This window comes from Drosophila hydei, unplaced genomic scaffold (genome assembly GCF_003285905.1).
Source record: "Drosophila hydei strain 15085-1641.00,03,60 unplaced genomic scaffold, DhydRS2 tig00000149-arrow-pilon, whole genome shotgun sequence".
NCBI classification, from domain to species: Eukaryota; Metazoa; Arthropoda; class Insecta; order Diptera; family Drosophilidae; genus Drosophila; species Drosophila hydei.
In genome coordinates, this window is record NW_022045678.1 from 3226308 (window position 1) to 3252341 (window position 26034).

The 26034-nt window shown below is 39.3% G+C and overlaps 1 protein-coding gene across 8 annotated transcripts; it reads left to right on the forward strand.

The window, feature by feature from the left end:
* The first annotated feature begins 62 nt into the window (after window positions 1-62).
* Window positions 63-25599, forward strand: LOC111603859 (protein numb). 8 transcript variants are annotated; one of them, XM_023321660.2, is made up of 5 exons: window positions 63-140; window positions 8919-8946; window positions 22607-22949; window positions 23107-23355; window positions 24216-25599. In XM_023321660.2, exons 3-5 carry the CDS (start codon window positions 22869-22871, stop codon window positions 25590-25592), a joined length of 1707 nt encoding a protein of 568 aa, XP_023177428.2. In that variant the 5' UTR covers window positions 63-140; window positions 8919-8946; window positions 22607-22868; the 3' UTR covers window positions 25593-25599. The 8 variants fall into 8 exon arrangements, with proteins under 8 accessions (XP_023177428.2, XP_030079050.1, XP_023177431.2 ...); XM_030223188.1 differs by lacking the exon at window positions 63-140 and adding an exon at window positions 684-767; XM_030223190.1 differs by lacking the exon at window positions 22607-22949.
* The last annotated feature ends 435 nt before the right edge of the window (window positions 25600-26034 follow it).

The window sequence follows — 26034 nt, forward strand, 5'->3', positions numbered from 1 at the left end:
GTTCCGTTACCGTTAAATGCAGAAGACGCTGTTCGCAAAAGCTCTTTCAAATCAGCGCTCAACGCAACTGCGCTGCCCACTCTCTCAGGCTCCCGACAAGCAAACACAAGCCACACTCATTGGCGACACCACGACTTCGGGTACGTTTTATTTTCTGCTTTCTGCCATCGGCTTTCAGCTTTCGGCTGCTGCTCAGTTGTTGGTGCGCGCTCGCGTATCGCAGTTGTTGCGTTGCGTTGTTGTCGAGTGGCGGCCAACGCCAGCGTTGTGCGTTGTATACTTTTGTCTGTATGCGTGTGTGCGTTTCTATATGTGCTGTGACCGATTCACATACACTCGACAGCAGTTAAACTCCGTCAACTGATTTTTAACCAAAAATATGATTTAATTAAAAGTGTGAACGCGGCCACAAAAGCAACTAAGCAAAACAGATAAAAGTAAAATATTTGTGTTTATGAAAGCGTTCGAGTCTTTTTCGGCAGCGCCTTTTCGCTCAACTTCGTTGCGGCTCGTGAAGTTTTTCGTTGCTGTTGTGTAATCGCACGAAGCGTGCTGGAGTCGGAGTTGGAGTTGTGCGTGCATTTGTAGTTGTATTTTACGATTGCACACACACATATATACATACAACTACAGCGGAGTATTTTTAGAACTTTAAAGCTTATTTTTTTTTAAAGCTTAATTTTTTTGAGCGTGAACTTCAGCTTCCACATCGACAAAAAAATACAACGAGCAAATAGCTCAAGCTGCCACAAAACCTATTAAAACAGGTGAGTTGCCATTTAAACAGGCAATTATTTATAGCTTTCTATTAACATTCCCTTACAAACAAAATATGACTGCTCCAGTTTTCATGCTCCCTCGCCGTGACACATTTCGTTGGCGAGCAACAACAGCAGCCAAAAGGCAACAGCCGAAATCGCCGTATTATTGATTTTCCTTTGCAGCTCTGCGTTGGCGCTCTTATTGCTGCCGATTTCGTGTCCCCGCAAACTTACACACACATATATATATGTATGTATGCATGTACATATATTTCGTCAACGACGAAAACTTTCCTGCTGCTCCGTTTCCGCTTACCTTTAACAGGCGTTTTTCTGCATTTGCTTTCTGCTGTCACATTGCCAAATGCCAAATGTCGTTGTGTGTGTATGTGTGTGTACTTGCCTGCGTGTGTGTGTGTGTATCAGTGCTTTACCATATGGTCGACATTACTGCTGAGAGCTTCATCCCCAGAATCTCGATGGAGATTCCCAGTTGTTAGCGACCTTTCCCACTACATCTATGCATTGTCCTATGCTTGTGTTTGCCGCCCACTCAACTGCCTTCACTAACATTTAGATATATCGAAATATATATGTATTTTACTTCTAAATTGACTGAAACTGAATGATATTGATTGCAACACGGTTCAGCTGGGAATACGTTGCTTAGGCAGATATGCAAAGTGCATAACTTATTTTGAGTTATAAAATAGTTTTGAGCATAGATAGAACTTATGAATATCTCCGTCATGAGTAGCTTCCAAATTCATTAAATGTATGTAATGTATTTTATGATTGTTAAGAATTTCTTAAGTACAATTTTAACTGAATTTAAAGTATTTACAATCCATATTTTCACAATTTCAACTTTTGTTTCAAAACGTCGCTGCCGATACATTGACCTTAGTGCCGATGAAAGGTAAATAATACAAACGAAACGATTTGCACTCAAATGCTAATTAGGCAGCCAAGCGGCTTCAGATTAAAACAAAAGGAATATAAAAAGTGATAATTAAAGCAAATTTGAAACTTTAAGAATTATATTATTAGTAGTATTATTCAAACGAATTTTCATACAGTTTCCAAAGCTGTTTTACTTGGGTTCTTAAGAGATATATGAAACGAAAGCTTGAAGCTTTTTTTGTATATTAACTTTATATAGAAATATATATATATTAATATATGTGTGTATCTATATAAAAATATGTGACGACACTTTCTTTTCGTATAAATATATATACATATATACTTCCCGTAGCTCCTCGCTGCCTGTTTCATCCTCTCAACATGCTTTATAAGCTGTCCAAATTACAGTTGTATATCAGCCAATAACATTATATTATAAATTTTAAACCAAAGCCATTTATCCAGAACAATAAATTGATAGAAACAATTTGAAGAGAGCTAATTCTTGAATTATCTAAAATCAATGACACATATTTCCTAAATAAACATTATTAAATACACATAATGAAACGAAATTCAAATATATTTGCAACCTTTTCTGTGTCGAAGGTTGTTTGATAAGCTAAGTGCGGGCTAACTGCCTACAATGCCATTTGTCATGTTCGCTCGATAAAAGTTAAATTCTTTGATAGGTAAAGCCGCAAACCAAGAACATCTAATCTGAGAATTATATTGAAAAGCTTTCGCACTTTAGTTTGCCTTTGATTTATGTTCACAAAATGAAAGTGTTCAAGCTTCACAGACAGAAAACAGACAAATTGCTCCACAAGAAGAATCATTCGTAAATTTATCTAATTTATCTTTATCGAAGAACATATCTCTATACATATGAATACAAATGATTTGGTCGCAGTCATTCATCTTGTGGCTTCAATAAGGCACAGTGATTTCAATCCTTGTATAGAAGGAAGCAAATGCACATGGCTTAGAGAAACATTGGGAAAATGAAAAGGGGAAAGGTTTCCCCAGCTTGATACTAGATTAATCTTTATAGAAGTTCTGCTCATTCCTTTTACTCCAATTTGGAGGTAAAACTAAGTTACCTTCGGCTGTATTTGTTTTCCTAACTAGCTGCACGTCAACCATGACTTAATGAACCCCAGCTGTTGCACTCGAAATCACAGTCAAAGTTTTTCCGTTTTTTATGGGAAGTAAAGGTTGAAGAACGGTTCGACAATCACTGAAGCGGCAACAACAACAACAGCAGTGACTTAAAGTTGTTGTCTCGCTGCACTCTGAGCACTCTGCGTGTATCTTCGAGATACATTCACTTACTGCCTCAATGTGCTCTGTGCTCTATGGTCATAAATGAGCAGCCAAGCATGACAGCGCGCACACACAGTGGCATCCGCAAAACCTTCACTTAGCCGTGTTCTGAGCAAGCCAAAGCAAGTTTGTTGTTCTCACAACTTCATCGAGGCCCCCTTCCATATGGGGCCTGTAGTTGCGGATGTCGTGGATGTGGCTGCAACACTCGTAACGTGTGCACAACTTGTACTTAGTATCGCAGTTCCTTAACTGCCTTTCATTCAACATTATAAGGCGCTCGCTGCTGTCGCCTCTGTCATCCATTAGTAGAGGTAATTAGCTGCTTCAGCTAGTTGCACAGTTTCCAAACAATTGTTGTATACGCTTCTGCAGGTAAGACAATTCAACCTTTACACACACTGTGTCCTTTATAACTGGAAACAATTTTAAAATAGCTGCTTCTTTATGCTTAACTTATAGTAATATAAGATTGCTCTAGGTAAAACTTCCCGACTAGGAGATACACTGAAGCCCATGCCAAGCAGTTGTTTCAAGATTTTTCCATCTCAACTTCAAGGGTCTAGCTCCTATATATTACAGATTGAAGCCCTAAGCAATGATAGTCCTGATAAAGAATGGGTACTACCACGCCTTTTTATTTGACTTACTAAAGAGTCAGTTGTAGGTTTTATGTTGAATAATGACTAGTTTCCCTCATCTCATCTTTTAAAGGCATTGCCTTAAAGCTGCATGTCATTTGAACTGCACCCACCTTTTGACTTTTGAAAGCCGCAATATTTTGAAGCAAATGCTGTGCGGCTTCTTCCCACGTAGAATCCAAAATCAATCGAATAATTTCTGTGTAGGCGGATGCGTCCACTGTGTGTCAATTAACCGAAAATGGTTCAAGTAAGTCGTAAATCAAATCTAAGCCTTACTTGAATTCGCAAATAAACAAATTAAACTCTAAATGGGGTTATTAGGGGTAACTTAAACACGTTGCCTTGAATGGATTCAAAAATGTATAGAGGACGCCAACAATGATTCTACATGCAAAATCGATTCGAGCTCTACAACTGTAAAAGATATAGATTTATTACCCTTTCACCATGCCCACATTGCACATTGATTTATGATTTGAAGTCGATCGGTATAGAAGATCAACAGCGTAACCCGATTATTTCACTTTGGGATTCCAGTGTGCCATGAACACTCATTTGTATGTGAATTTCTTTGGCAATTGATAGATTACTGAACGGTTATAATATCCCTTTAAGAAAGACCCTTATTAACGTTGATACAAACTCTTTAATTGATATCAATCAATGGACAGTTTATTAACTTTCATCGTTTTACTAAAGCAATCAGACCTTGGCCAGGGCTCAACCTAATGAATAAGATGGCAGGCTCAGGGGTGGTTGACTGTTATTGGTGGTTGTTGCTGTTTACTTTACGAGCTATTAACATGTCAGTTAGCGGCGAACAGAAAGGAATTAGTCAGAAGTTCAATTTGGGGCAGCAGGGAACGAAAAACCAGGAACTGTCACAACCAGAAACGAGAGACGGCGGCTCGAAGGATTGTCTCTGTGCTCAGTTCCTTTAGGACTCGTGCACTCGGCACGTTTTTGCATGATTTCCGTCAATGGCACACCCCCTTGAACACCACCCACCACCCAACAAGCGACAGCCAACAGCCCAGACGGGGCTAACAACCCCAAGACAAAGGCGCGTCCAGTGTTTGTTCGACGTAGTTATGCCGTGTGTGGCGCATTATCCTTCAGCCGCGCAATGGCAGGCGTTTGTGTTGCAAGTGCAACTTTTTGCGGCCCAAGACTTGAGCTGGGCAAACACCAAAGTTAGGAAGCGCGTGCCAGTCATATTTCCCGTGGGAATATCTAAGATTTAAAGACTTGGGCGTGCGAAAATATGTTGACTATGTCGAACACGGTTTTTGGGGTTGTCAACTCCGACCACAATTTTAATACTTTGTTATTTAAACCACAATTTATAAAATTTAAAGTAATTATATGCTATTTTAATAACAATTAACTTGATAGGTTCAATTACGGCAAAAGGTGAGCCTGCGCGAGGTAATCCTCCTTTGCGTCTATCGTCAGATAACAGTTGCCTTGTAGATCTGTCCCAGCATTCACCAGTTGCACACTGCAGAGTTTCAACTATAGATAGATTGCTTAGCACACTTACAATGAAATATTAATATATTCTCAAAACTTCATAACAGAATGTTAGAATAGAAGAATAAAAAGTTAATTCATAAAATTTGTAGACTTTTTATTCTTACCTTAATAAAAAGTGACCTTTAGCATAGAACGCCTTATTGAGATCCCCACTCATCATTTAACGTTGTTATGAATCATTTTTATGGCTAACTTTATTTTGCACAAATTAGCATCTTCTATTTCTTTCTAATTCACCGTTACGAAAAAAAATTTTTTAGAAGTAAGAGTCATCCATGTCGAGCGTATCTGACTTTAAGATATCTATATTTAAGAGATCTATATTAATAAGTTAATTTCTTGTCCACGTTGATTCATTCTTAATGAGCTTTAAGTAAATGCATAAATATATCAGAGGAATCGCATCGCCGACCGCAATTGCCGCCACCCAGTCAGATTTTCAAGGCCTTTGGCAACTATAACGCGATTTCTCAGTTTTATAGCAGTAATTATAGAAGCAGCACCCCGATAAATATTGCTATTAATAATTATTATTATTGTTATTCGAATTCGAATGAGAAGAAGAACCACAAGTGCAATTGAGACTTGGCAGCAGCAACAGCCAAAGCTACTTTCAATACAATCTGCGCGTTGGCAAAGGAAATGACTTTGGCGTGGCCGAAGGTAGATGTACGAAAAGTATGTGTGAGTGTGTGTGCGTGTGTGTGCAGGTGTGCGGATGTGTAGGTGCTAGTAAACGACGTTGTGGGTGTTGTTTAGGCTAGGGCAATAACTTTAGGCACTTTTATAACCGTCATCAATCTTGAGGCCAGCTCGCCTTAAGACCAATCAATGTTGCCACGCCCCAATACCTGTGAAGGCGCCTCACGTGGGCCATGGGTATTTGTGTATACGCAAATGGACTGTGTAAATTCACTTTACAGTCGCAAACAGAACTGGCAATAAGCTCATTAATTTTGCAACCAATCAAATGAATTGGAATTAATGCAGGAAGCCACAGGAAGCAATGCGTACGACGAACAAGCAGAGCTCTTGAACATTTCAGCATGTAGCATTACGAAAATATCACCTTGAGCAATAGGAGCATGGCCCCTGCATATATAGACAGATGCAAAGATGCGGAGAGCAGAGTTGACATTTGCTTGGCACATTTATGGCACTCCAGTTGGGGGAATTGGTGTAGAAATTGCATTAATGCAATTTTAGCATCAACCCACACAACGCAACAGGCACGTTCCATTTGCCGATTGCACTGTGGGGCCATTTCACCTGTTTCCTACGAAAACAGTAAAGAAAATTAAAGGGCAAAGCGAATTGATTTGTTACAAGCTTTTTTTGTGAATGTTCAATTACAGTTATTTTTTATATATGTCACACTTTTTTGTTGAATGACCCCACTGTGCATTGGCCGTGTGCTGCTTCATTCGAATTCCCCTACACATGATGGTGTCTTTCCATGTCTCAGCTGCAGACAGAACTGCTGGAAGCAGAGATCTGCATCCACATCCACATCCACATCGACAGCTGGAAGGAATATGAGCATCAGGCAGGGAGGGAGAGTTGGGTTGAAGAAGTACTTTTAATGGAATTGCTTTACGCATTCTGTTCGCACATGCGACAGTAAATTGAGTCTTTATATACTTGAAATATTAAACATGCTAAAAATGGCAAATTTAGACATGCAGAGAGATGGTTATTGTCGCTTTTAAGTTAATTGTTAGGCTAAGATCTCAACTTTGTTAGTGGGCATTGCCATTTCCATTTCTAAGAAATAATTTTCCAATTCTCTATATTTATTAATAATACTTAATAATTCCAAGAATTATCAAGGGGAAGCATGCATCTAAATAACTAATACAAATTGCTAATAATTAGATTTTGAAAACTCTGTGTATATTGCGAGATAAGGAACAGAAAGACAATTTTAAAGTTAAGTTAAATTAAGTAAGGAATTTAAGTTAAGAGATGTATATTATATATATAAATAATAATATATATTATATATGTATATTATATATCTATTATTATGGTTTTAATATAGTATTTTAAGTAGCATTAGCACATCTGACTAACTAAAATACTGGATTTCAAATGCTTATAAAAATCTTGAATTTGACAATATGCGAAAATTGCTTAATAAAAGTATTCAAATAAATAACGTATTCCGTTGTTCTTAACTTTGTATATAATTGTAATCAATTATAATTATTCTATAAATATATTCAAAAAAATTAATTTCCTTAGCTGTGAAAGATTTGAATTTTTAGAAATTTTTATTATAAGATGTCATGATTTATTTTAATATTTACACATAGCAAATTATTATGTGTTACGATAGATAATAATATATTATTATTATTATAAATAAAGACGGACTTTACACACTTTTAATCTATAATTTTAGCACACTTGCCTAAAAGTATGCAATAGATTTTCAATCATGAAGTTCATTATAAAAATTGCATTTCTGAAATAATACTAAATATTTGATATTTATCTAGTCTTCTGGTTTTATTTGTTGCTTATATGCTTTTAAAAAATTTTTATTTTGTATACTTTATAATTTTTATATTTATTCTTATTTTTATAAAATTTATATTTCATTCTTAGCAAATAATAAACATTTTTCTAATTAGTAAAATAAATTTGTTCTCAGCCAATTGTTGTACCATAGGAAATGAGTTTTTGCAAAAAATGTATTAAAGTAAAGTTATCTACTAAATTAAAGTAAGCTAATATAAACCTAATTCGAAATTAATTGCTGTTTATTTAGTAATCAAATATGGCGATAATAAATATTGAGTCAGTCAGCTGCTAAATTTTAATATTTACTCATGTAGGTGGGGTGGCTTAGACACTCGAGTACCACTTACAGGACGATAATCCATTTAATGTACACCGCCTGTTGGTTCTCACGCCTCAGTGTGTCGCCCCTAATTAAATGACTGATAATGCCGGTGCTACCCGCGCCTCGGAAGGAACGGTTCTCTATTGTACTATTTTTTAGAGCAATCTAACGGTTGTTTCATCTAAGCTGTTAAATTGTTTTTAATTGCATTTGAGACTAGTTCCAGGCACTTGAAAATTTCGCCCCGAACGATTGCGAATAGTGTCAGGGATGCTGCAACCCTTAGCTAATTGGTTTTTTATTGAGCAATGGGCGTGAAATGTGAAATTTGAAATTGTTTAAGCTACCCTATAAAAGTTGAAAGAGAGCTGTGGGCGGGTAGGTTAGCAAAAAATGAAATGTAAAAATATTAACGCATTGAAGTTCATTGAACTTTGCTGCTAAGCCAAGCTTAAGCTGAGAATAAACTTTGTCGCATAGGCTGAGAGAGCTTTCATCTATGCTCAAAGCCACACTTGAGCTTTTAGCGTCTCGAGAAGCACTCAAGCACTCAGACCAGCTGCATATCTGCCTTGCAAGCATTGATGTCTGTGTGTGTATATATTATACTACATATACATAAGTACAAATACATACATATGCATCTATATACATATAGTATGGTAAAGAAAAAATTGTAAACACGAGACCAGCGATGCTTCACGACCCTAATGACTGTGAGAACTTTTTGTAATTGTCGCGCTTTAAGCACCTACAATGCCGCTGGCATTAACCAGCGCAAGCTCTTAAGCTCGCCTCAAGAGCGCAATTCTCTTAAAGCCAGCTTAAAGGGAAACATTTTAATGAAAATTCGATTACTTATAACTAAAATGCCTTTCTTTCTTTATATATTTACAGTGCTCAACGGTTAAGCCTCTAAATTTAGGTAAGTTTTTAATTCATTAAAAATTTCATAATTTTACATAAAGAGAAACAAGTGACGAATTTATTATTAATAAATATATATAAAATTAAAAAAAAGGAAATATAATAATAAAAATAAATTTATAATAAAATGAGTGTTGGAAAACACAAGTTAAAAAATTAATTTAGTATCAAGATAAGAAAATATATAAGTAAATAATTATCCAAAAAAAATTGATTAAAAAATTAATTAGTAATAATAGAAAATACTACTATTTAAATATGTATAAAAATGCAATCATAATTACAAATGAAAACAAAAACCCAATGCGGCATGAATGGAGAAGTAAATTTATAGACAGTAAGCAAAGGTGAGGGCTATACACAAGTTATATTTGTCTCGTTTATAATCGAAGTCATTTTTATTGTAATAAACAGTTGTTTTGATCGGTTTTAAACGTTTTATTGTATTGTTTCGATTGTTACTTCTGACGGCTGCATTTGCACATTTTGATTGAATTTCTGATTAGTTCAACATGTGGCTTTTGTCTAGCCATCTCGACATTGATTTCTCAGCTTGTGGCCGTTGCCAATCCCCAATCCCCAATCCCCACGCCCCAATCTTCAATCCTCGTTCGCTTTTTGCTTTTCGCTATTCGCTATTCGTGGCATTGTCAGTGGCTTATCTTTTGTCCATCCATTGGGTGGCTGTGTGGGAGTGTTTTAGTCTAGCATTGGGAGCGCCCAGCTCTGTATATACTATATAAACTATATCTAAATGATGGAGCAGACAAAGCAATTGTAGCTTGCGTAGCACATTTGCTGTTGACTGGCTTTTGCTGGCTCTTACGCAAATTGCTAAAATTGACTTTTAACGGGGCTTTTGCCCAGTGGAGGTCGTGAAGAAAGTGTGAGTTGATTTTGCTTTAATCGTGGAAATATTAGAAATGAATATTAGTTCTTGATTCAGCAACTGATGCTGGTCTTATGATTCACTGGAAACATTTTTACCTGGCTCTCAGCTCAGCTACCTAGCCCATATCTACATAAAGCAAACACACACATGCAGGCAATAAGCACATTTGTATATGTATATTTATATGCATATGTATGTGTCTATATAATCTTTAAGCCGCTGCATTGCAATTTTTCGCACGTTCCTATGCTGCTCTTTGTACTCTCCCTCTCTCTCTCTCAGTTGGCATCGACCTTTCCATCGCATGCACAGAACAACAAAAAGTTTCGTGGAACGGCCTGGACTCTCTTTGCATTTATCTATGTTTCTCTTTACGCAACGACCTTGTCTTATTGCTTTGTTCGCTGCTAGCTCAATCGATCATTCGTCATTGCAGTCGTGGAAATCAGGTTGGGTACTCAAACATTACGATTTGATAAGTTCAATTGTTAATTCGCCGTTGGCTAAGTTACTCAACTTCCAGCTACTGTCATTGCATTGTATATATTATAGATTAACAACGATCTCTAAATATATAGCTTATATGTGAGCGTGGCTCTCTTTCGATTGTCTCTTTATTCACAAACAAAAAACTCTTCGGTTGGAAATGATTTCCAGGCCGTGTCGCATAACGTAGACCCGAAGGTATGACTGTATGCGTGTGTAAGTAAAACTGGCAGCTGCAGAACCAACAACTGGTTTCAATGTCCTACACTTCCAATAACGGGCACATTGGCGCGTGATTAGAAGAAGTGTATAAAATATACTATATATAACTATTTTGATTGTTTTGTTTCCACTTAACTTAAAAATTTGTGCGGATTCGTGATGTTTGTCTTAATAAAACACATTCTTAATATTTATCAAATATATTCAAACAATTATGCTTTATATCTGAAAAATGTTGCAAAATACCAATGAAATAGTTATTAATTCATTGAAAGTCAAAGTAATGTTTAAAAGATTTTTAAATAGCATTTATGAACTATTATTTCACATTTGGCCTTTAATAAAACATAATTATTTCATATGCATCATTCTTCAAGCTCTCATTAGCTCTCGATTTAATTGTACAAATAATTGATGCATCATTCTTCAAGTTCTCATTAGCTCTCGATTTAATTGTACAAATAATTGCAAGATGTGTACATAAATAATATGTAGTAGATGATTATTGAACCTCAGCGTAGACTCTCTCTTGTTATTATCTTCATAAATGAATGTAGCGCATTTTGAGAAATTAGCTGGCCGATCTCTTTTGTTGCCGACTCCACGAAATCTACAAGCTGAACAAAACGCGTCGCAATTTTATCGGTGTCGCTCTCGGTCTCGAGGTAACTGCCGTTGTTGGTAGTAAATAATAATACAATGGCACTGAGCAAAGCAACGCACACAGGCGCAACAAGAGCGTAAAACACTCATGCACGCACGTGTGTATATGTGTGCGTGTGTGTTCGTGTGTACACAGATGTAGATAGTAGCCCTGTGTACAAAGCCAACAGCTGTCACCATACTTCGCTCTTCGAATCTTACTCTCTGCCGCTCTCTTCGTCTGTCCCTCTTACGTTCGTTCGCTCGCTTGCTCAGCGCTCGAGTGCGGTTGGCAAATGAGTTTCGAGCCAGTCCGACACTGAGGCAGTACAGTAGACAAATTTGAGCCGTCGAATCGAACAAACCTCTCTGGAAAGCGCGTCACCCGCTGACCGACAGTTCGCCAGTTCGTCAGTCTGCATAGTCCACACTTGGTGGTGCTCCGTAAAGCCCATGTCCGCGTAATATTTCATACCAAGTCGGGGGGTTAAGTTTTAAGGTACTGCTTGATCAAATGGTGTTCTAGTGTTACGAAATCGTGCTGTTTCTCTATCATTTGTGGTGCCGTGAAGTTTGTTAAGTGCTTAAGATAATAACTATGTATATATATATATAAATCAGTATATAAATCGGTATAGATTATATAATGCTCGAAACCGGTTTGGTGACCTAAACAAAAATTAGTTGAACGTGCCAAATGATAATCAAAAAGTTATTGCATTACTGGATTTAATTGCGCTTGGATAGAAATTGAACAGTTCTCCAAATACAAATACAAATACAATACTTTAATGGTATGTCTCTGGTACAAATGTCAACCAAAAGCAAAACAACAGCAGCTACATCTACAATACCTGATATATACATACATATATATTTATATATTTATAGTATATATTGTGGATGGTACGACTCCAATGGACTCTCAATCCGAAAACGAGTTTTTGCATGAAATGTAATCATTTGCATACAATTCTTGGATTCTTAAGTCACAGTCGGTTTTTGTTGTTGTAGCTGTAGCTGTTGTTGTGTACAGGTTTTCGGATCGCATTGAATGTGGAAAGCTTTCGTACACAATATAAAAAATAATTCCTGAACTTTTTATAAAAATATTTACCTTTGACGTCTCTGAAATGCACTGAAATAACTGAACAATCAGCAAGAGTATATGGAGTATGCCAGATATATTTGAGATATTTGTACAAACAAAGTAAATACAAAAATCGGTCGATAATTACCTTTACGGAACATACCTAAGTATGCGCATATGTAGGTAGGTAGGTATGGCTTCTTTCCCTATTGACACACAGCTGACAGCTGTCCAAACTGACAAAAGTATAAGGCAAACCGGGTTTATTTCCTTTTTCATAGACATATGGAGTATTCGCTGTTTATGACTGTTTTTCGACAATATTTTAAGATTTTCTACAGGCAACTCGCAAATTGCAATTATCGAGCATTAGTAACATTTGAAATTAGCGTTATTAACCAGCATTGCAATCAGCAATCACATATATATTTATATATATGTATATAAATATATATATACCAAAATGCCTGTGCATGTATGGATGATTCATTGAATAATGTGACTAAAAGCTGATTTTGTCAAAATAAACATTTGATTAGGCAATGCCAGTTGGCTAATACCCTTACCTTGCAGCCACAACAAATATATATGTATTTTTGTAAACTATTATACATTTAATTTTAATTTGTTTGTTTGTAAATGGACATTCCAAAATATATACATAAGCTCAAATTAGTGTGTTTGAAATATGTTAATTATGAACTAATGAAATTGGTTGCCAGCAGAAAGCAAATATGAGAGAGAGGAGAGAGTGCTTATAACAATAGATACTTTCCTTTATAAGAGCCCAAGGTAATGCCTGCCGGGTCTACTTAGTTCTCACCCACTCAACATAATTTCTACATTTCCCTATTTGCATATTTATTATTTTCACCGCTTTTAGAGAGTATTTCAAAGCTGTGAACTGGCTTTTGTAATATAAAGAAAACCGAATGGGTAATTCTCTTGCAAAGATAAATCTTTTAAATGAATCACTCGTAGAACTGTCAAGGTGGTGTACTTAAAGCCAACTTAACGAGCTTAAGCAACAAATGTTGGGGCTACAAAAACTTACAGCCAAGAGGCAAGCATCAGCCGCAGGTTAAAGTCCCACCAAAAACCGGTAACAGGCCACAGCAAAAAGTAAGAACAAGAAAATACCAGCAACAATAACAAAGAGAAAAAGAAGCAGAAAAATGAAAAACAACAACTGTTAGGCCCGGTGCAATCGCTTGACGGAAACCAGTTTCCAGTTGGTTTTCTCGCTTGCCTTTCGATTATGCCAAACTGCATTCTTGGAGATCGCTGGCATCTCCATCTGTGGTTTGGAACGTGCTCCGCAAGTTCAACAAACGCCAAAAGCAACACGAAGCCAACACGAGGGAGCCACGAATCCAACTTCGTATTGCTCGTAGATCACATCTTATCCATAAACTTGTACTGGTTTAGGGCTTTGCTGTTTTTAGGCTTACACCTGAGCTTGACTCTAGTCAGTGAAGTTTTCTGAGGAAAGATGATGAAGAAGCAAGTCCAAGTCGCTTGACAGAGCATGCAACATATGTGTCTATACCTCTCTTATTGTCCTCTTCAAGGCTATATTTCTGATGAGTCTCAGACAACGGCAATCATTAAGTAGATGATGAGGCTTGTAAGGGGGACAGTCAAAGGTAAAGCCTTGCCCAAGTCGCTTGAAAGATCCTTCTCTTTAAATCTCTATTTTAGATTAAACAATGATAGTGATGATAGTGTATTAGCTGATCATACTGATCATACTAAATGAAGCCTAGTTGAAGCTAATCAGAATAGATCAGTCGTCCTCACTCCTATGTTTCTACTTGAGCTTAAGATTCATTTCAACTTGTACAGAGCATCTACTAGCCGTTCATTTTTTTTACTCTGTCTATGGCAAATTCTTGACATGGGCAATTGTGCTTGGTCAACTCATTAACTTGGCTGGTATGCTGATGTCTCGTGGACTGAGACTGCACTTAAACCATCAGGCTGGCTGGCTGGTTGGTTGGTTGGCTGGCTGGCTGGATGCCTCCCCCAGGAATGCGTCTTTCTTTATAGCCGGTTAGAGTTTGCCTCCTGCAGCTTCAAGTTGTTATGGCAGGAAATTAAACTTGGCTAATTGCGAACGTAAACGTTTTGTCATTAAGTTGATTCTTTAATGTCGCTGTGATTAGTAAGCACAGCTTAATGAAGGCTTATAGTGCCTGCATTACAAATGCATTTCAAGTTTCTTAACCTTAAGTTTTCCTGTCGCTGTCATGGCAGCAGCGTGTTTTATGTAAGGATATTATCATAGATGGTCAATAATATTTAGAAAAGATGAATTTTATCATTAGAGTTTATGATAATAGTCAGCTGAACATATTTACTTGAGCTTAACTATATTTTGATAGCATGTATAAAACTTATATTAAACATTCCTGTGGCATTCTAAATTGAGACTAGTCGCTGCCCTGAGTCAGAATATTCGAGTTGAAACAAACTTTTGTTCGACTCGAGTACATTTTTCCAGTATTCGCTGTGCTCTTGGCTGGATTCATTTGCAGTTCTGGTTCGAACTCGTTATGCAAATCAAAGAATTGGTGTATCAAATTTAATTTCATTGAACCAATTAAATTCCAGTGATTGATGGGATTAACTGAATAACGGTTATAGCTGTTATGCGGCAAGTATCGTGAGTGGAATGGGAATTAATCAAAGATACCTTTTTTCGGTTCGATTGTCTGAGCTGTCTATTACCTTTCTTTTCCTGTTAACTGGGGAAACACATGAGGGGTTTCTTTGCTTTCCGTAAATAGTTTTTGTTTTGTTTACACGTCGCGCCGCTTTATCGATTACTGGCGCGCCCGCCCTCACCTGCTTGGCGGCAGGTGCCTAAGTTATCGTTCTTTCAAACTCGCTACTTAGGTGCTCTAGCCTGTAACTCGTTTACGCCTAATAAACAAATCGTTAGCTGCAAGTGCGACAAAACTTTTGTCACACTCTCGCGCACAATTAAATTGATTTCGTTCTGAAAAGCGCCAACTTTTTTTAGTCTGCTAACAACAATCAGAGCGAGCAGAAAATGCACCTGACAGAAGCTGTCATGCTCCGTTGCCCATGAATCCGTTAGCCAAAAGTCTGTTAGATAATTTGCCAAAAGCACATACTGTTCGTATTTAACGCTAATCGCAGTTGATTATAAAACACGTGGATTATAAAACAGAATTTATTTATTTGGCTCACTGTCAAAAACAGCTCCACCTTATCTAAACAACGCGAGACAACATTTAAACCTACAAAGTTCTGTTTGATGTGCCAGATAAGGCAGCTCTGCTCCTCTCTCTCTGGCTGTTTGCCAATGTCAGACGAAATCCCTATTCAAGTAGTACGTGGATATTTGTTAGACACTGTTCACATAATTCATATTACATAAATTCTTGAGTTCTTAAGAGTGAATAAAATTTCAATAAATCAAAGTAAAATGATCAACCTTAGATAACCAATGCATTGTAAGCCTATCCACCTTCGGCAATACGAATCATGAATAGAAATTCGAACTTCCTCAAAAATCGATTACATCTTATTTCTTACTTTAGAAAGTTTTTTAAATATTTAAATATTTTATTATTATTATGATTGATTCACAATGTTCTGATGTAAAATTCTTTTGCATACGTTTATTCATGATTCAATTGAATTTCCCCCAAGCCTGGGAGATTGCTGTGCAGAGGGCTGAACCTCCAAACGACCTGGAATGCCTCTTTGCATATGAGCTATGAATACTTAATCATTTAATGAGTGTGTCGGGCTCTGATGTTAAAGTTTTATTGATTGCTTGTTCGGCTTAAATCAACTGCATATGATTATGATTCTTACACGAGTCTCACTTGCTGTTAATGTTTATATGCAGATTGACAGTTGAAGCGAGTTGTGCGCAAACAGGTTTTTCACTCAGTGAGTGTGTATTTCCCACTCTACTCTCTCTGTGCAAAGCTGTGTATGCGTGTGTGTGCTGAGTCATTCCATCAATTCGGTTAGGAATGCGAAATAGAGGTATTCCACGCATTACTCAAGTGTGGCTCTAATTAAGTCGATCGCTTAAAACATCTGATGCAAAAGCTAATGTAGACTTCAAATACACAGAAGTAGGGACATAGAAAGAGGGATTGACGTTAGAAACACAGATAAATATACTAGCGAATAGATACTTAGATACATATAGAGATCCACGAATACAGATACATAGCTAAAAATATAGAGATTTAGATGCGCAAATAAAGAAAGACAAATACAGGCAAACAGATACATTGATATAGATATAGATACTCAGATACAGGTACAAACAGCCACAAGATACGGAGATAGAGATTTAGATGCACAGACAAAGATAGATAGATATAATAGATACATAGATATAAATACTCAGATACACATGCACGAATACAGATAATATATATAGATATAGAGATTCAGATACAAAGATAGAAATTAGATACACTGTTAAAGAAACACAAATACAAAGAGATAGATATATAGCAGGTACAAGTACAGAAATACGAATGCAGATGCAGTTATAGATATTTAGATATATAGATAGAGACCTAGATACACAGGCAGGAACAACGGATACAGATAAGAGAGAAAACAGATAGTCCAAGATACTTATACAGACACACTAACACAGATACACTAGTACAGATATAAACAAGACATATACAGCTACACTCATACGCAGCTGCTGTGCATATCCTTAGAGGTACGCTGCAAACTATTGGAATCAGCAACAGCCAAGCAAACCGTAACGAACTGAAGTGTTTCGTCCTCTACCTGCAAGGCAGACAAATCAAATAACAAGATCCCGCAAAGGACTTGTGCCTATTAGAACTGGTTATAGCTGGCTCCCAGTTCCAAGGGCCCTTCCACGTGCAGCAAACACATGTCAGCGCCATTAACAACGAAGCGTGCCTCCGAGTCTGTACAGCTGTGGCAGATGGCATCAATTGCAATGGCTGTCGAATGTTTTGTTGTGTTTTGTTCTCAGTTCTCTTTTTTTTGGCATATGCCTCGAGATTCCATCATATATATATATATATAGCGGTCGGTGTGTGCTTGTGTAGCACGTAGACATACTTTAAACATATTTGAACTTTATGCTTGTATATATATTACATGCAGTCCTTTTCTTTGACGACTTCTGTGACTTCCGCTCCTGGTTTCCTGCTTTTGTTTTCAAGTGGTTTCTTATGCGAGTTTGTTTTTGTTCCTGCAGTCAGGCAACTTGATTATTAAAACAAATATTTCAATGATTTGAAATACAGAACAGTGTCTTACTAGCCTGAATTATGATTTATATTCATAGACATTTACAGTCTACAGTCTACAATAATTGACATTCTTAGCTCTGAGGAATGTAAATGATGTGAAAGGTCAAAGGACATCTATGCTTATGGCTTCTGCAATTGTATCAGCTGCCAATGGAAGGCAGATCCGCGATTTGTGCACAGATTCAATCGAGAGAGCAAAATCCATTTTCTCATACCTTGCAGCCAGTTCCCATGGTGTCCAGGTAAATTCCGTGGCCCGATCAACGCCCAATTGACAGCTAATAATTACGCACTTCAACAGCCGAGCACATGGCAGTGCAGCTGGATATTAGGGCTGGCTGCATTCGGTCTGGGTGCATAGCAATGTATACCCCTGCCCCCTAGGCTTACCCCTAGGCGCCTACTGCTGCCACCCGGGTAGTTAAGGGTGCGCTTTGGCACCATCGTGTGAATTTGTCTCCATGTGTGAGCCGAGCGTCATTTGGTGGCATCGCATCAGGCATCTTGCGAGCAGTCGCACAAATCTTAGGGTATTGTTTTGCAACTTATTCTGTGCAAATCTTAAGCAACCCTTTTCGAGCCGAGACGACAGTCGATTGTGCCATGAACACAGAGAGAGTAAAGAAAACGCGCATAGAGTGTGGGAATTTTGTGCTTCATTTGCTCTGAGATTTCTTCCTTCCTCTGGGTATGTTTTCATATTGGTTTTGCTGAACTAGAACTCTAAAAGAATCTTTTTTAGCATACGAAAGTTGATGAAGACCTACGAGCTGTTGCGCTGCCTGCCTTTTTGTACAGCAAAGCCTAATTGCCTTGGAACACACTTTTAATTACTTTGCTAAGCATCCGCTCAGCTAGCTTGTATGATGTGCCTGTATTTTTTATGTGCCGCATTAATTTGACATTTATTTTTTTTATGAAAATTCCCACGACCACCAACACAAACTGCGAGTTTACAAATTTTAAATTCCGACACTCCGATAAGCAAACCCTCCCCCCTTACAAATGAAAAAAATTACGAAAAAACAACAAAATAGTTGGCTGTTCTGTTGGAAAGGACTACGCTGGTAGAAAGGACGTCGTAGCTGTGAACATACTTGGCTTCAGCTTTGGTGGTTGATAAACCCTCGATCCCTCTGGCCGACGATGAAGCCAGAAGACAAAACACAGGGCGGCATAATTATAATTGCATATTAAGTACGCGCAGAAAGCTGGCCAAAGGAAAAGAGGAAGCCATAACTGTGTATCCTTTTTTTCTTACCACCACAAAGCGTGTGAACTCCTGAATGCATCCCGGAATGCACATCTGTATATATGTATATATATTGTCTACATGGTGATGCGCTGCTATTGAGTTGACTTGAGTAGTGAGTTGCCTAGGCAGAACTACCTACTGATGCGAGAGGCTTGAATAGACTTGAATATTTAATTGTTTCTTAGCTTACTGAGAGTTGAGACTTAAAGAGGTCTGATTTCATTCAATACTGAGCTACATTTTAGTAGTGATCCATCGGAAGAATTAGTGCTCATTGACTACGGAGGTTTCAGTTATTTAGAGATTGAGCTTTGGTATAGGCATTTAGCATATTCGACCTAAGAAAGGCATTGTTGTTTGATAACTTAATCATATCGAATACATTCTACTTATATGATTTTATGGTTTTCAAAGGTTTCGCCATTAACATCTGCGCATATAAATAAGGTTATGGCCTCTTCCTTGTTACCTTTTCAACTAAATTCCTGAACGACACGAGATGTAACTACCTTTTCACAAAAGATTCAGCAACTCTGCAATTGTCTTAAATCCAACCCAAAGGAGGAGGGTATGGTTCTGAATAAGATTTCAGTATCTAATCTGCTATTATTTGAAGACCCAACCATCCGACGACGTATGTTAGAATAAGGCTTCAGCATCAACTCTGTTGTCCTGTCCACTAATCTCTGTGCAGCATCTCACGCTGCGAGCTGATTACCAGTGGAATGTGCTAAGCTTAAGCGAATGGGCTCAGTCAGCTAGCACTAATCCAGGATTATTGTTAGGCCTTCCTTCCAAATCAATGTATTTGAACTTAGCCCAAGTTGCCTTTAGAAACCAAGTCGGATCTCTGACAAGGTAAAATTGCTGAGCATTCAACCGACCAAAGCTGGATAGACGCGGCTGTGATCGGTGTCTGCTGAGTGTGCAACATGTTTTGGTGTCCAATTAAATACAGAGTGATGTATAGACATAAAAAGCTTCACTAGGCAGCAGCTAGTGGGCGCCAATGTTAATTACTGTATTACTATACAATATAGTAATATGGTATATGTGGATAGGCGTCTGGTTTAGTAGTGTCAATGACTGCGCTGCAAATTGGTCGTGGGGGTTAATTGCTTAATGGCGTCTAAAGGCACAATTTTGCCATTTGCCACTTGCCATTGGCTGTGGCACGCTAATTTACGGGTTTTCATTATTTCATTATGTCATAGAATGTCATGTGTTACAGATCAGCGACTTATGATTTGTGGATGCAAACGTGTCATTGATAACATGTGCTCCCAGTGAGCGGCAGATCGATATCAGATGACTTCGATTTGGCACGCCTGACTTCAATAGTTTCAATTATCAGAGTTCACTTGATTCATTTCCTTTTCATATTCGATTTGTTTAAAATTCTCTGTGATTGATTTGATTTAATTCGAGGCCTGCCCAGCTTCTCTGCATGGCTAAATCTGCAACGTTATCTAGTTGAATGTGAATGTTTGGAAATTACACTGACGCAGATGGTATCAGGTTTATGGCCTTTGTTAATTAGCCAGCGGGGTAAATATACAAATTTTATATATGAAGCAAACATTGATATTACCTTTACGTAGCTATATGTGTATATGTATATATACAGATCTGTTTGTAATCGGCGTATGTATCTCAACTACTTTCCGATCTGTTTGATTTTCCTCATGGTCGAGTGGAACCTGTTTGCGGATGGCTTAGTGGTTGAATGAACCCCCATTCGGATGATGTTCATTTTGTGGTCCATTGTTGTCACTGCTGAAATCATGTTCAGTTTTAGAGCGTGACTTAATAGGCTTTTTTATCTTCAAATCTGCAGTTTCATTAATATTTTGTTTATAAGCGAAACGTGTCGTTCACTCGGTTTTCGAGCAAATGAATCATAATGAAAACAAACAACAAAATGTGCTGAGTCTCTTAGACTATAAATTTATAATATAAATCTAATGACTGAGATACTCTTGTGTATATCAGAGCTTAGATATATTTCGATCAACTATTGCTTTAAATATTATCGATTTTGCTTTATTGAAGTCTACAAAAGAGTTCGATATGAAATAACTCATATCAGATATATTTATATATATATTATAGTATGGTTAAAAACTGAAAGTGACCTAAAAAAGCTTATCATATCTTAATGCACTGTCAAATAGAATGCTATATATACTGTAGTCAACATAGATTGCCAATAGGACAGGACTATAGGCACTTCACGTGGCTCACTGAGTGCGCTTGAAAACAGTTCTTGAAAGCGAAACACAATACGATTGTGCTGAGTGACCCACATTATTGAAAGGCAGCAGCTGGCTGGGGCCAACACAAATCTAAATCTCACGGCTTAGGCCCACAATTTGATTAGCTAGGTTAGCTGACCCTTTCGGAAAGTCGCAGTCACGCCCAGACTCCAATACTTGCCTCTGGCCAGAAATGCAGTCAAACCAGCATCCAGTCACAATAGCTACAAGTCAACGCCCCACACCCAGACAGAGCTGGGCAGAGCAGAGCAAAGCCGTGTCGATTGCCCTTGCAGAGAGGCGACATCCCCCAGCTAAGTAGAACTGGGCATTGGTAGAAACCGGTTTTCTTAGATTTACAGTTAAGTGCGGTTGCCTAGCTGCACCAAAGATGGAAGCCGCTGCCCACTCTTACTCAGCCAGCTCTGTAAACTGGCATCAGTCATTGTTTTCCTATAAGATAACATGCATGTAATGTGTCTGATAAGAAGTTGCCATGTTCCTCTTTTACAGTTAGTGGGAAACACGTTCGAGATCACGTAACAGACGAAGTTTTCTCCTAAGAACCCATCTAAGTGTCCATTCGAGTTGTATAATTAATAGAACTCGTTTGTCCATCTCAAGCATTTAGCTGCAGTTTGGCTTAGATCCGACATAAGTTAATGCAGTTCCTTCTCTTGTTGACTTTGTCAGCGTTTCGGGTGGCTCGTGTGCTGGGGACAGGCTAATTATATATTAAAGCACACAGAGCTCACAAAGTCCGGCAAAGTTTACCGCAATATGAGACATGTGATAAAGTCACAAAAACGTCAGCGTATGTCGCCGCAGCGCAAAGAAAACAAAAGCCCCACAAAGTATAAATAAATAAGAAGAAAAAATAGAAAATAAAATAAATTAAAAATATAAAGCAAAATAAAAAATAATACTAAATATGTGTAAACAATTACGTGAGACAGGCAAGACCGCGCGCACGATAAGGCGCGACTGGGCTTGTGGCTTGGGGCTTGTAGTCGAAGTTCTGATAGTTTGGAGGTTGTTGGGGCTGCTTTCCCGCAGGTTATCTAGCCTTGAATATGCATTTGGCTAGGCAGTAGCACTAGAGATTCGGCCTGGCAGAGGCAGGTTGCTAAATCATTCAATACTACAAAACGCAACTGTTATGGATCAGCTCCCATTGATATGTAAGATCAATTGAATTTTAGGGGCGTTGTCAGTGACACCCTTCGATAAGCGTTAATGAATTGTGACTCACAGAATCGAATCAATGCATAGCAGAGACGTCAAAGTGCCGTTAGATAGTGCCACCTAAACAATGCCAACACTCGTTCTAAATACTTTTGCAGCAACAACAGCTACAGCAACAGCAACAGCAACAGCAACTCATCAATTAATTTAATCAAAGCCCATAACTCAAATTTAACGAACAAATAAAATTGCGAACGCAACAGCCCAATAAATAGATCAATAAAATAAAATACAATCAAATAATATAAAACACACAATATTTTAACATATATAGAAACTATCAACACGAGACTGTTACTTGAAAGATAGGAGAGAAAGAGAGACAACGAGACAGCGAGACAACGAGAAGCAGCTGTCGTGTGACATCTGGCAACGCTGTCAACGTTGTTCAAAGCTGTAACGGTTATTGGCAGCATTTTACTCACGCAAAAGCCAACCCGAATAACGAGAGCGCGAGAGAGAGGGAGAGAGAGGAAGAGCAGGAGCAGCTGCCAGACGTACGAGAGTGAAGGGGAAAGCGCGAGCAGACCACAGCCATGGGAAACTCGTCGTCACACACGCACGAACCACTGGAGCGCGGCTTCACACGCGGAAAATTCGGCGATGTTAAGAATGGGGTAGGTAACAAGAACTACATCAACAACAACATCAACAACAACAACAACAACAGGGGTTGATCGGCACTTGTTTCTCTTTACTGTCTGTCATAATGCACCACATGCACACCTATATGAATCGTTATGCTAAACTTCTGTCTATCTGATATCCACACAGAAATCCGCTTCGTTCCGGTTTAGCAAGAAATCGCCCAAAAAGATGGATCGTCTACGGCGCTCGTTCCGCGACTCGTTTAGACGTCGCAAGGATCGGGTGCCCGAATCCTCGAAGCCGCATCAGTGGCAGGCCGACGAGGAGGCCGTGCGCTCAGCCACCTGCTCCTTCTCAGTGAAGTACTTGGGCTGCGTCGAGGTGTTCGAGTCGCGCGGCATGCAGGTCTGCGAGGAGGCACTCAAAGTATTAAGGGTGAGTCAAATGGACTAAGATTGATTGTGGAATCAAAATTGGCTGTAAAAAACTCGAAGATTAATGCCAACTGGCAGTAGCTAATCAGGAATATAAATACTTTCGGGGCACATAGATATAGATGGTCTGAAAACGAGCAAATCTTTCATTTGACAAGCTTTTAATCTGTATACAGGGTATCACAACTTTCAGTTGACCAGCTGCACACAGGGTATGCGAGTTTGTTTGATAACTAAGAAGCAGGAAGCAATATAAACGAGGGTCGTTTGATATAATCTTCATGTTAACTGATCAAATTGAGTGGAATTTATATTTGATATTTATATTGATATTTGATATTGTGATTTAAATAAAAAACTTTAGATTTTTCTTTCTTTTGATCTAGTTTTTTTAGATATCCACTTAGACCACCCTCGCATATTTATATTTGATTTTGTGATTTAAATATCAAAATTTAGATTTTTCTATTTTCATCTAGTTTTTTTATATATCCACTTAATGTTCGTATAGTTTTAAACCACCCTCGCATATTGATATTTGATATTGTGATTTAAATATCAAAATTTAGATTCTCCTCTTTTCATCTAGTTTTCTTTAGCTCCACTTAATATTCAAATACTTTTTAGACAACCCTCGCATATGTCTATATTTTTCGTATTTGTTGCAGTTGATAAGCATATCAATAGTTGCTAATCTATGCGCAAATCAATTAATTGATTTGAAAAGTTTGCCTGGAATGTTAATCGGAGCTAGGAAAGATTAGATATCCAGCGCAGGTCAAATATCTTCTGAGTGCACGCCAATTGGGCTTTATTTATGATTAAAGGGATTACTTATCTAATTTGTCATTCGCTTTGCAGCAATCGAGGCGCCGGCCGGTGCGTGGCTTGCTCCATGTGAGTGGAGATGGCCTGCGTGTTGTGGACGATGAGACGAAGGGGCTCATTGTGGACCAGACCATTGAGAAGGTGAGCTTCTGTGCGCCAGATCGGAATCACGAGCGCGGCTTCAGCTACATTTGCCGGGATGGAACCACTCGGCGCTGGATGTGCCACGGCTTTCTCGCCTGCAAGGACTCCGGCGAGAGGCTGTCGCACGCTGTTGGCTGTGCCTTCGCCGTCTGCCTGGAGCGCAAGCAGCGTCGCGACAAGGAGTGCGGCGTGACAATGACTTTCGACACAAAGAACTCGACCTTCACGCGCACGGGCTCCTTCCGACAGCAGTCGCTGACCGAGCGCCTGGCCATGGCCACGGTGGGCAGCAACGAGCGCAGTGTGGATGGTCCAGCGCTTCCCGGGCCGCCAGCCGCCACTGTGAAGCCGTTTAATCCGTTCGCCATCGAGCGGCCACATGCCACACCGAACATGCTGGAGCGGCAGAGCTCCTTCCGGCTAAGCACCATCGGCAGCCAGTCGCCATTCAAGCGCCAGATGTCGCTGCGTCTCAACGATCTTCCGTCCAATGCGGATAGGCAGAAGGCCTTCCTGGCCGCTGCCGCCGGCAATCCAAATCCACACGCGCTGCACACTCCGCTGCGCAGTGTTTCGCCCATTGCGGAGGTCTCGCCGGCCAAGACGGGTGGCGATCCGGCCATCATGGCCGCCGACACGGTTAGCCAGCTGTGCCAGGAGCTCAGCCAGGGACTGTCCTTGCTCACGCAGACAGACACACTGCTGGCAGCTGGGGATGATCTGAATTTCAACAACAACCGCAGCATCAATCAGAACATCATTGCCGCCGAGAAGCAGCAGCAGGTAATCTCGTACAGCACCAGTGGCAGCGGCAGCAACAGCGCCAGTGGCACGCCCACAGCTCAAGTGCCACCTCGCGTGGCCAGCATGCCGCCGCCAGTGCACTCGCCCAAGCGTACCAGCTTCGAGCCGGTCGCCGATGCAGTCGAGCTGCCTAATGCCGAACAGTGGCTGGGCCAGGTGGTGCGCACCACTTCGCCTGCTATACCACCTAAACGGCCCAGCTACTTGGCGAACGTGGGACGTGCTCAGACCATGGCGGCGAGTGCCTCGAATGGCGGTGGTGCAGGAGCCGATCCCGATCCCTTTGACGCAGAGTGGGCAGCCAATGTGGCAGCGGCTAAGAAAATGTCGCCGGATCTGCCGGGAACGGCAACCGGATCGGGCATGGGTATGGGCATCAACAGCAGCAGCAACAGGCACAGCACGAATCCGTTTATCTCACCGCCGAAGGCGTCAGCGCAAACGTTCCAGGTGCAGCTGTAGGATGGTGCTTCACTGACCGACAGAGAGAGAGAGAGAGAGAGAGAGGGAGAGAGGGAGGGAGGGAGGGAGAGAGGGAGAGAAGCAGTGTTGGGACATGGGCGATCCAAAGTGTGGTTCACTTGAAAAACGTAACTTAGTGTAATGGGGCAGAGGACAGCACGGGAAGTTAGATAGAATTAAAGATAAAGGTAAAAATATCGCTATTCGATTCCAGGTACTTAACGCAAACAAAACAATTGTTGAATTATATTAAATACTACGAAAGTACAGAGGCGGGAATAAACCGTTAAATCTACGCTACGCATAAAGTAAAGTTAACTACGCATAAGCAAAGCAGAGCAAGCAAAAGAGCTAAGCACTTATACACCTGCGTACAGGTGATGTATGTGATGCTTAGCAATAACCAAGGAATGGTACTCGTACTGCTTACACTTCCTACATT